Genomic DNA, 14338 nt, shown 5'->3' on the forward strand with positions numbered 1-14338 from the left:
CGGCGCCGGCCCCCCCAGAATGTAGTTCACTCTGCACAGTACAAGCCGCGGTGGGCGCGCCCCCCAGTTGACCACCAGTCCGGGGGCCAGTATAGCTCCCACCGATCCCGGGCTCTCGGGCGCGCGGCCACGCCCCACGTCTCCGCCCGCCGGGAACGAGTAGGGGGAACCTGGCTGCTGCCGCGGGGGCGGCCCACCTCGCCCGTGACCTCGCCCCCAGCCCGGCCACCCCTCGGTCCGGAGCTAAGGGGGAGCGGGTGCCAGGGGCAAGCAGCTCGGGTCTCCGGGAACGGCCGCCCAGGGGAGCCGGCAGCGCTGGGGAGCGGCGGCAGTGTCTTCCGGCCCTCGGCTGCTCCGGAGCAGGCACGCCTCCCGCCCGTGCAAACCTGACTCTGGAAAGGAAAGCAGCGGAGGCTGAGGCCCGCGAGGCGCACCCACCCACGGTGGCCCAGCGGGCGGGGCCGGGGGACAAAAGGGGCGCCCTCCCGGACTCTCCCCTCCGCGCCAAGGTTCAAAGCTGTCATTGTGCAAAAGCTCCGGCAGGAAAATGCCCGGCAGGCCCCAGCCGCGGAGGGGGCGGGAGCGGCCCGCGCGCTTGTACCCGGGCTGGCCCGGCCGCCCTCGGGAAGTCGTGCGTCAGCGTGCCCGGCGCCCAGCTCAAATTTCCGTTCCTCCTACCGCGGGCCCGGGAGGCACGCCCATTGGCGCGCGCAGGCCCAGCGGCCGTGCTGGTCCCTCTGGGCGCCCGGATTGGCCCGGCCCTGTGCCCTCGGACCAATGGCGTGTGCCCCTGCCCCCGGCCACGCCTCCTCCCCAGGCGCGGGCGCGCGCCCCGGCTCCCCGCCCCCTCCGCGCGCACGGCTCCCCGCGGCCGCCGCCGCCTGTAACCTGCGCCGCCAGGATGTGGCTGGGGGCTGACGTCGGGTCCAGATGTGGCCCCGGCCCCGCCCACCCCCGGGGCCGGGCCGCCCACACGGAGCCGCGGCGCGCACGGCGGCTGTCCTGCCTGCCACAATGCGCGGCGAGGCTACGGCTGCGACTCGGTGCGGTGCCTCCTGACGTCGCCGCCTCCAGGCATCCCTAGGACAGGCTGCCCCAGACGCCGCCCGCGCGTGGAGCCCTTCGCCCCCGCGCACTCCATGCGCTCACTCCTCGGTGCCCGGCCGGGCGGGCGCCTCGCGGACGCGGAGCCGCGCGGGTGACTGCGGAGGCGGCCGCGCGCCCAGCCCTGCCCCCGGAGAGGCGCGCCGCGCCGCGCCCCCCGCCCCCACCGCCCGCTCTCCGAGGAGGCTGAGGGTGCGGATGCGCGGCTGAGTCGGGAGGAGAAGTGCCGCCGGCCGAGCCCCGTGAGCATGGCAGCCGCCGCCTATGTGGACCACTTCGCCGCCGAGTGCCTCGTGTCCATGTCCAGCCGCGCGGTCGTGCACGGGCCGCGGGAGGGGCCGGAGCCCCGACCCGAGGGTGCGGTCGCCACCGCCGCCGCCACGCTGCCTCGCGTCGAGGAGCGCCGCGACGGCAAGGACAGCGCCTCGCTCTTCGTGGTGGCGCGGATCCTGGCGGACCTCAACCAGCAGGCGCCGGCGCCCGCCCCGGCGGAGCGCAAAGAGGGCGCCGCGGCCCGCAAGGCGAGGACCCCCTGCCGCCTGCCTCCCGCGCCGCCCGTCCCCGAGCCCGCCTCCCCCGGCGGCGGAGGCGCGGTGGCTGCGCCCCCCAGCCCCGCTTGGAGCGAGCCTGAGCCGGGGCTAGAGCCCGAGCGGGAGCCGGAGCCCGCGGGGAGCTGCGAGCCCGGCCTCAGACAAAGGGGCCGGAGGGGCCGGAGTCGCGCCGACCTGGAGTCACCGCAGAGAAAGCACAAGTGCCACTACGCGGGCTGTGAGAAAGTTTACGGGAAATCCTCGCACCTCAAAGCGCACCTGAGAACTCACACAGGTTAGTGGGGCGCCGGGCGCCCGAGCGCGGAGGGGCAGCGGCGCGAGCCCGGCCACGCCCCCGGAGAGCCGGCCGGCCGGCGCGGAGGTGGGGAGGGCCGCGCCCGGGAAGGTCGCTCCAGCCGGGGACCGTCAGGCCCCTCGCCCCGCCCCGGGCCCCCTCTCCCCGGCTCGGGGACTCGCCGCTCGGTGCCGCGACCGGGGGCGAGAGCGCGGCGGGCCGAGCCAGGGCGGGTTCCTGGGTCCGAGAGCCGGCGACCGCGCCCCCGCCGGCACGCCCCCTCCCCGGGCGCGCTCGGGCGGGGCCGCGGGGCGGATGTCGTAATCCGACGGGGTGGGGCGGGCGTCCCTCCCAGGCCCCCGGGGCCGGAGCGGGCAGGTGCGGGCGGCGGGGCGGGGTCCGCGGGCGCCGCTGGGGGTGGTGGGCGGCGGGGGGCTGGGCCGCCGCGGGTGGGGGCGCTCTGGCCGGATTTACCCCCCGGCCGGGCGCGCGCTTGGGAGGGGCGGGGGCGGGGCCGGGCGCGCGGCGGGCGAAGTTCACGCGGGGACAGAGGCTGCCTCCCACCCACTCGGCACGTTCTTCGCTCTTCCTGTAAATTCCGCAGCGCTCTAAGGTTTAATTTGTCGTAAGCAGGGCCATCGGTCGTACTAGCCCACTTGGGGGGCGGTCCCGTTCCCGCCCGGCTCTTTGTGGGCGGCCCCCGCCCATCCGGCCCGCGGGGGCGCGCCCGGCCCCGAGGGGCTCAAGCGCGGCTCCGCGGCCGGGCTGGTGACACGTCCAGAAAAGAGCACATTGTTGGATATCCATCCGGCCGCACCTTTCCCGGTGCCAGTGCTCACCTGCCCGGGACGGCCTCTCGCTGCGAAACCGGGGGACCGCGGCGGAGGTGGCGGACGCACCTGCACAGGCGCGCGCAGATCCTAGGGCTCGCACTTCACTTCGCTTGGGGCGGGTACCTGGTTGTTGATGAATCGTGGCCTTTTTTTTTTTTTGTACGACACAGACCAAAAAAATTGTTCAAACGGTGGCAGCTCTCCTGTTCCCAGTTTGGTTTGAAGAATCATGTTTCCTTGGAGCTCACGTGAACTCTTGAGTGAGACAACTCTTCTAAACGTGGGGCAGGTTCGAAATCTGTATATACTTAAAGGACTAACTTGTTCCCAAGGGCTAGGTCGTCTCATTTGTGAAATAGTTCACATGCTGATTACAAGGTATAAAAACAACCTGCGGCCTTTGAACGCTAGAGAGAAGGCCGTTTTCTCCTGTGCATTTGGAGGCCAGCAGGCCCCAGGTCTGCGGGTGTCCAGGCCCGTGATCCCGAATGAGCCTTCCCCGAGGAGGCTGTCCGCTGCCCCTGGCGCGTTGCCGCTTCCCCAAACCACGTGGCAGGTGGATGGTGCCCAGGGAGAGAGCGAGGCCACTTTTCAGAGTCAGCGCTGTGGGTGTGGGGGCCAAGGCTGAGCTGGGGTTAGCGTAAGGGTCTTGGCCTCAGGCCCGGAAGGTTGTTGCAAGCGTGGGTATGGCCGGGGGAGGGGCCGAGCTAGGATCTGAACCAGGGTTGGTGGACCTGAGGACGAGGTGGGAGGAGGAGACGGCACGTGGGGTGTGGCTGGGGTGGAGACCCGCGTTGGGGGCCTAGACCCGCGCTGCGCCCGGTGCTTGACGATTGGCAAATCTTTCCGGTTCCTTCCCCGGGCCACGTGCCCGCGAGGGGCCCAGCGGACCCGCAGTGGGTCTCGGGGTGTCGGCCCTACTGGGCAGCGCATGGCCACCCCAGTTGGTGAATTGCGTGGGACTGGCCGAGGGGCGGAGCTCGCCGCGTGGGCGGGGCCGGGCGGAGGCTCCACCGGGATGTCTTTCCTGGCTTGCCAGGGCCCGACGCTCTTCCTGGTCTTCCCCTCCCTTGCCAGCCCTCTCCCCAGTGAGCTAAGGGGCGGGGGAACCGGAGCTCCCGCGGGGAGGGCACAGCCAGTCTCCACCTCCTTGTGCTTTCTGGGGGTCTCTAAAAACCCAAAGGCACAGAAGAGTATGGAGCCTGCGGTGCTGCAACATCTATTCTGAGAGCTCTCAGCTGGGACTCGGGCCCCACCCTCCAGGTTTAGCATCAGACTGGAGAACTCACCTCCAGGCCAGGCACAGGCCTCAGAGTCTGGAGTTCGCTTGGGGCCCTTAGGAAGAGTACATTTTTCCAGGTCTCACGTAGAGACTTACACTGGCGTTTGCGTCTGTGGCCGAGAACCTGCGTTTTAACCTGATGGCGAATCCGATTGTGAAAGCCACACTTCAGAGAACCTGCTGTGGAGGGTCAGCCTGTAGCAGAGGGAGGCCTACTCCCAGCCCCTGTCGCAGGCGGACAGAACAGTTAACTGAGGTTCATAGTTCAGAGAAACACTCCTTTTCTTTCCCTACTCTTATCCCAAATTCCAAAATAAGATTGGGAGTGGAGGGGGTGACTCTTGGAGCATTGGTGGGGGAGTTGAGCAGCCAGAGCCCAGGAGAGGGCCCCTGCCTGCAGAAGTGGACCTGGGGTCTGGTGGCCCAGGGCTCTGAGGGAAGAGCTCATTCCTTGCTTGAGGATATTGAGGAGCTCCTTGGTGAGCAGAGAAAGGGTGGCCCCAGGGGTGACAGCAGGACCTGGCTCTGGAGGTGGCAGTGGTTTGGCTTGGGGGTTCCCAGCAGCATTCTGGGAATCTCTGCAGACAGTGGCTCAGGTCGTTTCAGCTTCCCTTCTTCTCCACCAGGCAGCCTGCTCCGCCTAGAAACCCGGGGTGATCTTATGTCAGGGAGTGAAAAATTAAAACCATGTTATGCAAGAAGAAAGCCCACAGCTTTGTGTCATCCAGCTCTGTTACCGGGGACAGGTCGTCAGACCTCCGGCTGATTGATTTCCTCAGCTCTGCACAAGGCTTGGTGCTGTCTACGCTGACCACTGTAAGGTCTTTGGGAAACAGGACGTGGGTGTGAAAACTGCTTGGAAAGTACAGGAGTCAGCCTTGACTTCAGGCTAGCTCCTGCTCCCGCCACTCCTGCTGTCCCATTTAGGTAATTCTTGATGTGATAACAAATGTATGATAAAACAAAACAAAGAAACCAAAATCTTTGCAACTCAAGCCACTTATTTGGTTAACTAAAACTTAGTAGCCCAGGCCTGGAAAGTTTGCTAAGATTCACTTTTGGGAGCAGCAAGACCAGGAGCCAATTTACTTAAAGGCTGAGGGTTTTTTTTTTTTTTTGTCTCTAATTTGAAATCGTTTTTGTTTTTATTGAAACATATAAATACGTGTCAGTTGAAAGCGTTGGTCCTTTCCTAGTTCACTTTTTAGAAATTTATTTTGTTTTTGAGAATATACACAACACAACATACACAAATTTAAGTTTATACAGGTACAGTTGAGTGACATTGATTACATTCTTAGAGTTGTGCAACCATTCTCACCCTCTTTTCTGAGATGTTTCTCCGCCAGTAACATATTTTTTTTTTTAAGCTTAGTATCTAACCTTTCAAGTTGCTGTTGTCACTTTGATCCCATGTAGGTAGTTCTTAAAAGCATAATGCTTAAGGCAGTTTTTACTAGTTAAGCTAAACTGTTTTTTGGTTTTAAAAAGACTTCAGGAGATATTTTTGGTTTAAGGTTTAAGATTATCTTAGGGTAATAGTTTGGGAGGCTTAGCCTAGGGGCTTTTGTGTGGTAACTGGATGACTTGCAAAGGCAAGGCCTGGGACCCTCTTTAGGCCGACTCCCCCCCTCCCCCACCCCAGCGCCTGCCGCTGGAGGGTCCTGCCTCTTGTCCTGAGTTGGGCTGGGGGGCTTGGCAGGCCCCCAGTGGAATGGACAAGCTGGCTTTCTTGGCAGAGACGCTCGGAGTACATTCCTACCTATTTGTTTCAGCAGAAGAATTGTTTTCAGAACAGCTCTGTGTTGTTTTCCTTCCAGCGCTGGGAGCCAAAACCCCGCGTGTGCATGCTGCTGGGGTGGGCCCGTCCCAGTGGCTGGCTCTGGGGGGCCTGACTGGCAAGGTGGGCTGTGGCAGCACCACCTCTCCCTCCTGCAGACCCCTGTGACCTGCAAGTTCTCTTGACCTTGTTGGGGTGTGGGCAGGAAGCGAAGTAGGGTTTCTTTCTCTCAGCCCTTCCTGTGATAATGTAGGTGGGGTTAGCCTGAAGTGATCTTCACCCAGTGAAGAAGGGGCTTGGTCGTGAAGGAGATTACGGGGCAGGGTTTTTAGGCTCCTTACCCCCACACTGGAGCCCTGGTGGCGCATTTGTTAAGAGCTTGGCGGCTCACCAAAAGGTCAGCAGTTCATACCTACCAACCACTCCTTGGAAACCCTATGGGGCAGTTACACTCTGTCCTGTAGGGCTGCTGTGAGTAGGAATTGACTCCGTAGTGGCAGCAGGGCCCGACATCAGCTCTGGCTTTGGAGTGTTGTTCCCAGGTACCCTGCTCACCTGGATCCCTCTCATGTGTACCCTGATGCAGCTGCCTGGGTAGGGCAGCCTTCGAGAGCTAGAGAGGAAGGCGAAATCAGGTTGGGGACTTTGTTCAGAGACACACCCGGGCCTGTGGGCTCCAGCTCCTCCTCCCCCGCAGCCCCAGGATGCCAGAAGACCTAGTTGTGAAACTCTTCCAAAGAGCAGAAGTGTGTGGACCCAGCTAACTGCTGTCACCCTGTGTTGGTGTGCCTCTTTCCAGACCCTTCTAATGGATTTGCATGAATATATGCCATCCACAGACATTTAAAAGAAAACACAAATGAAATCCTACCAGATGCATTCTTCTCCACAGATTTTTATTTTGTTTGTTTAACTCACGGGGCGGCTTCCCTCTTTGTCGTGGCTGCGTGGCTTTTTAGGGTGGGTATGTGGATGTGCCGTACCTCATTTAACTTCTCAACAGTAGAAAGGGAAGCTAAGATGCTGTTCTCTCACTGTTACAGGCATTGCAGCAATGGGCTCCGTTTCTGTGGGAAATTGACTCAATGGCAGCCGGTTTGGGTTTGCATTTATTGGCAGTTTTGACTAATGTTGACACTTCTAGGCAGCATTTTAATCCATCATGGAGTGGCTATTTTGACTTAAAAGACACTGTTTTTAAAGAAAATAGACTGACGTTTTTTGTCTCTCCTGGGCCTGTGACCAGGGACCGATTGCTGAGTTCCTGCTGGCCCTGCATTTTTTTTACTCCTCTCAGTTCTCCTTTTGCACGTGTGACAGCATTAGAGTTAAGAACATTTAAAACCACACTGGCAAAGCCTGTCTTACTCTCTTGCGCCATGACCTGTCTCCTGACCCTCCAGTCCTGTGTCCAGTTTTGAGGCACGCTTACTTCCCCCGCATCCAGCCTGGTGGCATCGAGCCCTGCAGCAATTTTCTGGGGTCCCCCTCATCCTCCAGAGGTTCTGGGGGTCTTAGGAGAGCAAGCTGACACGAATACAGCTCCACTGACTGGACGTCCTGTGTCTGGGGCGTCAAATCTCTGGAACTCAACAGAGAGATGGGCTGAGCCTTCAGGATAGGCAGTGTGAAGTCCCCGCGTTAAAATTAGCTCACGTTGCCCCTCCCCGCCACAGGTCTGTCTAGCTTTCACTTTGCACATAGCTGCAACTCAGTTGAATGTTTGGTTCCTAGACATGGCAATTAGAATGGGAAGGGTGAGGAACATGTGAGGTGCATTTGTAGGAGCTAAAAGCAAGGAAGAGGAGGCAAACAACTGTCTAATATACATGTGTGTATGTGTGTGGGAGCTCTGGTGGCACTGTGGCTAAGAGCTCTGCTGTTAATCAAAAAAAAGGTCAGCAGTTCGAATCTATAAGCCGCTCCTTGGAAACCTTATGGGGCAATTCTACTCTGCCCTATAGGGTTACTATGACTTGGAATCGACTCGATGGCAACAGTTTTTTGGTTGTTGTTATTGGCATGTGTGTGTACATGGAATCCCTGGGTTAACACACTCAGCTGCTAACTGAAAGGTTACAGGTTGGAGTCCACCCAAAGGCACCTAGGAAGAAAGGCCTGGCAATCTGTTTACGAAAAATCAGCCACAAAAACCCTGTGGAACACAGTTCTACTTTGATGCACATGGGGTCGCCATGAGTCAGAGCTGACAACAACTGGTAACGTCTGTGTATTTAAACATGTAACTAAAGACGCCTCAGAAAACAAAACAGTGCTAGAATGAATGTAAGGCCACTTGTGAAAGGCATGTACTTCTCCCCGGAATTTGCCGAGGTATGAACAGAGCACCCTGTATTAGCTGATGTTCGTAACGGTTATCACGAGTTGTTAGGACACTGGTAAAGGGGGTCCGCTTTGTGCTTTAAGAAGGTAGTTAAAATAGTGTTTGGGGAAAAAAGAGACCTTTAGAGTGGCACATTTCAGTCTCATGGTCATATCTAATACTCACAGAATTTTTGTTTGTTTATTACGTTTTTTAACTTTTACAAGAACCCTGTGAAATAGGCACTATTATCATTACTAATTTTTAAGTAAGGACATGAAGGCTCAAGTGGGTTAAGAAGTTTGTCCGAGGTCACACAGCAAGTGAGGTAGAGTAGAGGTGGGATTTCCGTCCCTGCGTGCCTGCTGTTCACGCTCCTCTCCTGTCTGGCCCTGCCTCCCTGGTGATGGGGTGCAGCCTAGTGGTCTCAGAAGCCTGTGGGTTCCCAGCACACTGCATCCCCACCAATTGTTACTGCCTCTGACAAGCCACAAGAATAGGAACATCCATACACCTTTCCCCAAAAGAAAAATTGTTAATATTTTTCCACATTTTTTCTTTTCTTCTCTCTCTCCTTCTCCAACATTTCTCTCCCTCCCTTCCTTTGCTTCTCCTCTCTGTTTGCTGCTGCTGTTGTTAGTTGCCGAATCAGTTCCGACTCGTGGTGACCCTATGTGTGCAGAGTAGAACTGCTCCACGGGGTTTTCAGGGTGCGACCTCCCAGAAGCAGATGGCCAGGCCTGTCCTCAGAGGCACCTGCGGGTGGGTTTGAGCCACCAATCTTTCAGCTCGTAGTCATGCGTTTAGTTGTTTGTGCCTACAGAGACTTGTTCTCTTTTTTTTGGTATTATATATGATGTAGTTTACAGTCCATATTCAATTTTCCCACTGATCTGCAGGATCTCGTTAATCGCACTTCATGTGGTTGTCACGTCTCTTTAATCTAGAACAGCCTCCTACCTTTTTGTCTTTGTTACATCGACATTTTAAAAATTCGGGCCATTTGTCTTGCAGAACACCCCACAATCCTCACAACTACTGTTATTTCCAGGTGCCATCGAGTCAGTTTCCGACTCACAGTGACAGAGTAGAACTGTCCTGTAGAGTTTTCTAGGTTGTACTTAATCTCTAGGGGAGCAGATCGCCACGTCTTTCCCCCTCCGAGCTGCTGAGTGGGTTCAAACCACCCATCTTTAGCAGCCGAGCGCTTAACCGTTGCACCACCAGAGCTCCTGATTAGTTTCAGCTTAGTCGGTTTTTACCACATCGGTGATGTTGGACGGTTCCACTGCACCCAGCAGCAAGCGCGTGATGTCAGGTTGCCCCATTACTGGTTACGGGGTGTCAGTCTGGCTTCACTACAAAGGGGTGTTTTCCTCCTGATAATTAATGCGTAACCTGTGGGTGACACCTTGAAGCTGTAGCTTTTTTGCTGCCTGTCCTGGGGCGTAGCTGGGGTGTTGTCCTGGGGCAGAGACAGCAGGTAAAGTGTCTGTTCACCTTTAGGTACTCAGACTACCCCTGCCATATGTCTGTTGGGTTTCTGCTTCATTTTATGACTTTCTTCACTGGGTAAATGCTGCGTTTCTGGATTCTGCATTGAAAGTGTTCAAGTCAAAGGACAGCTCCCTTCCCCAGACAGGCAAGACTCACCCTAATTGTACTTTGAATGAAAACATTTCTGGATGGTATTGCTAGCAGCTCAGTAGGTAGTGGTGGGTGCATTCTTAGTCAGCCCACCATGCTCTGGGCTCTTGGCCGCAGGCAACTGTTTCTCTGGACTGAGCAGGGCCTGCAGTGAGCAACACCCTTAAAGTCCCTGCGGGTCTCTACAGGCTTCAGTTAAAAAAAATTTGCTCTAAGTCCACACAACCTGAGCTTGTTTCCCCCCCGCCCCATGTACAGTCCCAAGTGGGATTATTTTCTTGAGAAATCAACTTCCCATCAAGATGGCAGTCCACCTTCCAGTGAGGGTGCTCTTAAGCTGGGCAGTTGGGACCCAGCTGCTGGGGTGTGGGCCTGGAATGGAAGGGCGGTGGGGACAGCCCCTACTCTGGGTTAGCATGATGGAGAATTGGGTGCTGACGTCTTACTCTTGTTGGCAATAATCTGACGCTAGGCGATAACCCTCACCGGATCAGAAAGCCCTGCCATTTGGCGTTTTTGTTTAAGAAATGTTGCATTATATTTTCGAGTGGTCTCTTGGTTGTTGTGGCTGAACTGTGCATGCAAACTTGGAGTGTGATTTCTAGCTCAGGTTTAGTTCTTAGGGTTTACGCTTGCTCCCCTCCCTGCCCCCAGCAGCTGTGAGTCAGCTGTTCACTAGTCAGGCTTCTTGGGAGCTGCACAGAGTTCTTGCAGTTGAGCTTGGGGCTGTGTAAAGAGGCCACATGTGCCTCCTTCGCTGCCTACCCATCGTTCTTGCAGCCACTTGGCTCTGTGTTTTCCTGCCCTGTGCCCGGTTCCCTCCTGACACGGCCCTGGGGCCTGAGAGGTGATTACCAAATGCGGTTGGCATTGTAAGTGTCCACTATGGCATCAAGACACACAGGCCTGGTGCCCGGCTGCCACTGCTGACCTCTCTGACAGGGATCACAATGGAGGGTCCCGAACAGAGCAGGAGAAAAATGTAGAACAAAATCCAAATTGACAAAAAAAAAAAACCCAGACTTATTGGCCTGAAAGAGACTAGAGGAGCTCCCCAGGCTATGGCCCCCAGACACACGGCTAACTCAGAGCTGAAGCCACCTCCAAAGTCCACCTTTCAGGCCTCTAAAACAAACAACGCATGAGAGGAACATGCTTCTTAGTTCAATCTAGTATACGAGACCAAATGGACAACACATGCCCAAAAGCAAAGATGAGAAGGCAGGAAGGGACAGGAAAGCTGGACAAACGGACACAGGGAATCCAGGGTGGAAAGGGGGAGAGTGCTGACACATTGCAGGTATTACACCCAATGTCGCAAACCAATTCATGTATAGATTTTTGAATGAGAAACTAATTCGTACTGTAAACTTTCACCTAAAACACAGTAAAAAAAAAAAAAAAAATTTCCAGTAAACTTAAACACACGCGCATGCACACACACACACACACGCCTGCAGAATCGTAGCTTTTATCAACATCATTCTCGGTAAACAGGACAAGGGCACAGTTCCACAGGTGACTTTTTTTGGGGGGGTGGGGAGGTTCTTTATTCTCCTCTTTTTGAAGTTCATCACACAAAAACACTTGCTAACCAGGAACTTGGCCACACTCCGTGGCTGCCAGCCAGGCTATCCCAAGGTGACCTCTTTGAAGAAGCACTGAGGCCTGGCTGCCTTGGGTTAAATGTCCTGTGCTGCTGCCATGGGGGCAGCCCCCCCCCCCCAGCATGGAGGGTGGTCCCCGGTCCCTGCATAGGGCATGGCCTGGAGTTGGAGCCCAAGGTGACAACATCTAAATGTTTGTAAGACGTTGGGCCCAAATTGGAAGTCACTTGCCAAAGGAACGCGTGGCTCCGTGGCCTCAGCTGGGCTTCTGTTTCAAAGGTAGCTTCTAAAAGATGGAGTTTTGGCTCTTTCTCCGTCCTGTGAATATGGGTCGCTGGAAGGAAGGCTGGGAGCTGGGGAGGCCCGGGGTAGACTCAGACCAGCCCAGGTGGGCATCTCTGCCCCCACTCAGCATACCGGGGCCTGTGTTCCTTAAGAGGAGCAGACGGGCAGGTGCCTCGGGCCAGGCATTGGCATGGGGCTACCAGGAGGGGTTGAGGCTGTTTATCCTGGGCCGTTGGTTCCCAGCCTGGAATCAGGGAGAGGGCCTGGGACCTGGGTCTCGGGGTGCACCAGGGACACACCTCACATTTGGTTGGAGATCTGGACATCTTCCCAGAACATATCCTAACGCGGGTACGTTGAACAAGGGGTGATAAAAGTGGATTGATTACATAGTTGCCACTAATCCTAATTTAAGATGGGCAAAAAGGTAGTTGACATTCTGGTTACTTAACAGGCTGTCTTTGGTCTTTACACATTTCGACCCTTCTTGCAAGAAGAGTCTGTTTTCCTGACTTAACACCGGTTGTCCACAATCCCCCTGCCTGGTCATCTGGTTTCCCCTCAGTCATTGATGGTTTCCATGTCTCAACTGCTTGGTGCCCTCCCCCCAGGTACTTGAATGATCTGAGGGGTCTGTGGTCCCTCCCAGCACAGCTGTCTTGCCTGCTTCCTTGCCGGCCCTCACGCTCTGGAAGGATTTTCCCTGTGCAAGTTCATTGGCTGGCATGGGCCACGTATGTGGGAGAAGGGAGTCCCACAGCACCATGGGAGGACCCGCAGGGACTCCTCCCTGCACTCTGTGACTAAGGGAGATTGTCCAAGATGTCATCTTTTCTGTGGTGCCCCTTTTTGTTTGCATGGCAAATCCACTTAAAATAATTACTTTGCTGCTTGGCCTAAGGCACCCTGGGTAAGTGTCAGGGTGAGGGGCGTTGCAGGTGCCATCCATAGTTGTGATGGCGGGTGGTTGAGTGTTTTCGCCATGTCATCTCTCTGGGCCTCTGGCTGAGGATCGGGGAGCCCAAGAGCACCTGCTGCTGTGCTGGTGAGGCGGCGACTGAAGCACTGTCAGGCTAGAGCTCCCGCAGGAAAGTCAGCCCTGGCTGTTTATAGGGTCTGTGTGAAGCAGCCTTCTCTAATGATGGGTTGGGCATTAAGTGTGAACATTTTGCTTTGGGCAAGTTGTGTTGTTCTTTAGTTTACTCACTTTACCTTTGAAAACTCCAGCCCTCACCTCATTCCCTGGTTTTCCTTATCATCTTGAATTAGGAGCCCGAGCACTAAGGGTCTTCCAGCGCTCAAGCAGTCCTGTGGCTCGTACGGCTGGGGGGCAGGTGTTTGTCTACGGGTGTGCATGCATGTGTGTGTACACGTGTGCCTGTGCGTGTGTGTGTAACCTGTGCCTGTGTGTACACGTGCACGTGTGTGCATACTCCCATGTGCTCAGCCCCACCGCCAAAGCTCGGGAAGATGGCTCTGTTGGAAGTCAGGCATTGGCCCAGGCGGCAGGCTGCAGCCAGGGAACCACAGTGGGGCTGTGTCACTTCAAGGCTGACACTCTGCTCTGAGGGCACAGGAGGGAGAGCATGGTGTGCCAGCTGTGTGACACCAGGGCTGAGGGGTACATCGCCTTAGGTGTGGAGCCCAGCCGCTGTGCCCTAGTCTGCTCCTCCACCACACCTGGGGGCCAGGCTGCCTGCTGTGGGGACTGGCTGTGGCCAGGACATTGGGTGCCACGCCCCTTGGCTGCTCTGGTTCGGGCTCAGCCATGCTGCCCTTGTCTTCCTTCCCCTGCAGTCTGGGATCTGGTGTGTGTCTGACCTGCCTTCAGGGATTCTACCTTCAGGTGGAGGCACTGGGGAGCAGGGCCCAACCAGGCTGAGGAGGGAAGTTCACCTGCTTGTCCTTTGTGCTGCAGCCAGGCCTCAGCCTGGGAGACCCGGCTGGGCTGCGGTGGCTTCCTCCTTCCACCCCCTGGGGCTGGCCTGGCATCTGGTGGAGTGTTGGGCGGCTCTTCTGTGGTCACAGTCAGCACCCTCCCACACAGAGTGAAGATAAACACTCAGTCGCCTCGGCAACCAGTTGTGCTAGGGCTGGAAAGTGCTTGTGGCAAGAGAAGTTCTCATCGTCTTGGGTTTCTTTGTTTTTTTTTTTAATGAGCTAGAATGACTAAGATACCAAAATGCCTGACCTGGTTCTTGTAATTTTTAATAAACATTTTTATTCCTTTTATAGGAGGAACATCTCTGTCAGAGATTCACTGGCTTTTCATGTTAACTGAGCCCAGGCCCTGTGAGCAGGCATGGTGTGGGGCGGAGGCCTGATGGAGGGTGGCACGCAGACCCCACGACAGCTGGCAGGCTGGGTGGGCGTTCTGGCCCCAGTCCAGGGCCTGGGAGTGCTTGCGTAAACACCATGCCAGGATTTTATTGGCTTTTTGGTTGATTCAGTTCCCTGGAAAATTTTGGGGCGATGCCTCACTTTCTCGGAGGGAGTATGCTGACCGCCATAACTGGTGCTTACTGGAAGTTGTCTGACGGACCAGTAAGTTCCTGAGGCCAGGAGCGCCACCCCAGCCAGGCCACATTGACTCTGGCAGATGCCCACCCAGGGTGTCAAGGTGTGACTTGCTTTACGTTGGCCTTCCCGCCT

At 56.7% G+C, this 14338-nt stretch overlaps 1 protein-coding gene across 1 annotated transcript in view; it reads left to right on the forward strand.

The window, feature by feature from the left end:
- The first annotated feature begins 870 nt into the window (after nt 1–870).
- The window catches only part of KLF13 (KLF transcription factor 13), a 49402-nt gene continuing 35934 nt past the window's right edge, over nt 871–14338 (forward strand). The window contains exon 1 of the mRNA XM_049905375.1: nt 871–1929. Coding sequence (XP_049761332.1) covers nt 1353–1929 — 577 coding nt within the window. The 5' untranslated portion in view covers nt 871–1352. The remainder of the gene's footprint in view (nt 1930–14338) is intronic.

The sequence above is a fragment of the Elephas maximus genome, chromosome 13 (genome assembly GCF_024166365.1).
Source record: "Elephas maximus indicus isolate mEleMax1 chromosome 13, mEleMax1 primary haplotype, whole genome shotgun sequence".
In the NCBI taxonomy this organism is placed as follows: Eukaryota; Metazoa; Chordata; class Mammalia; order Proboscidea; family Elephantidae; genus Elephas; species Elephas maximus.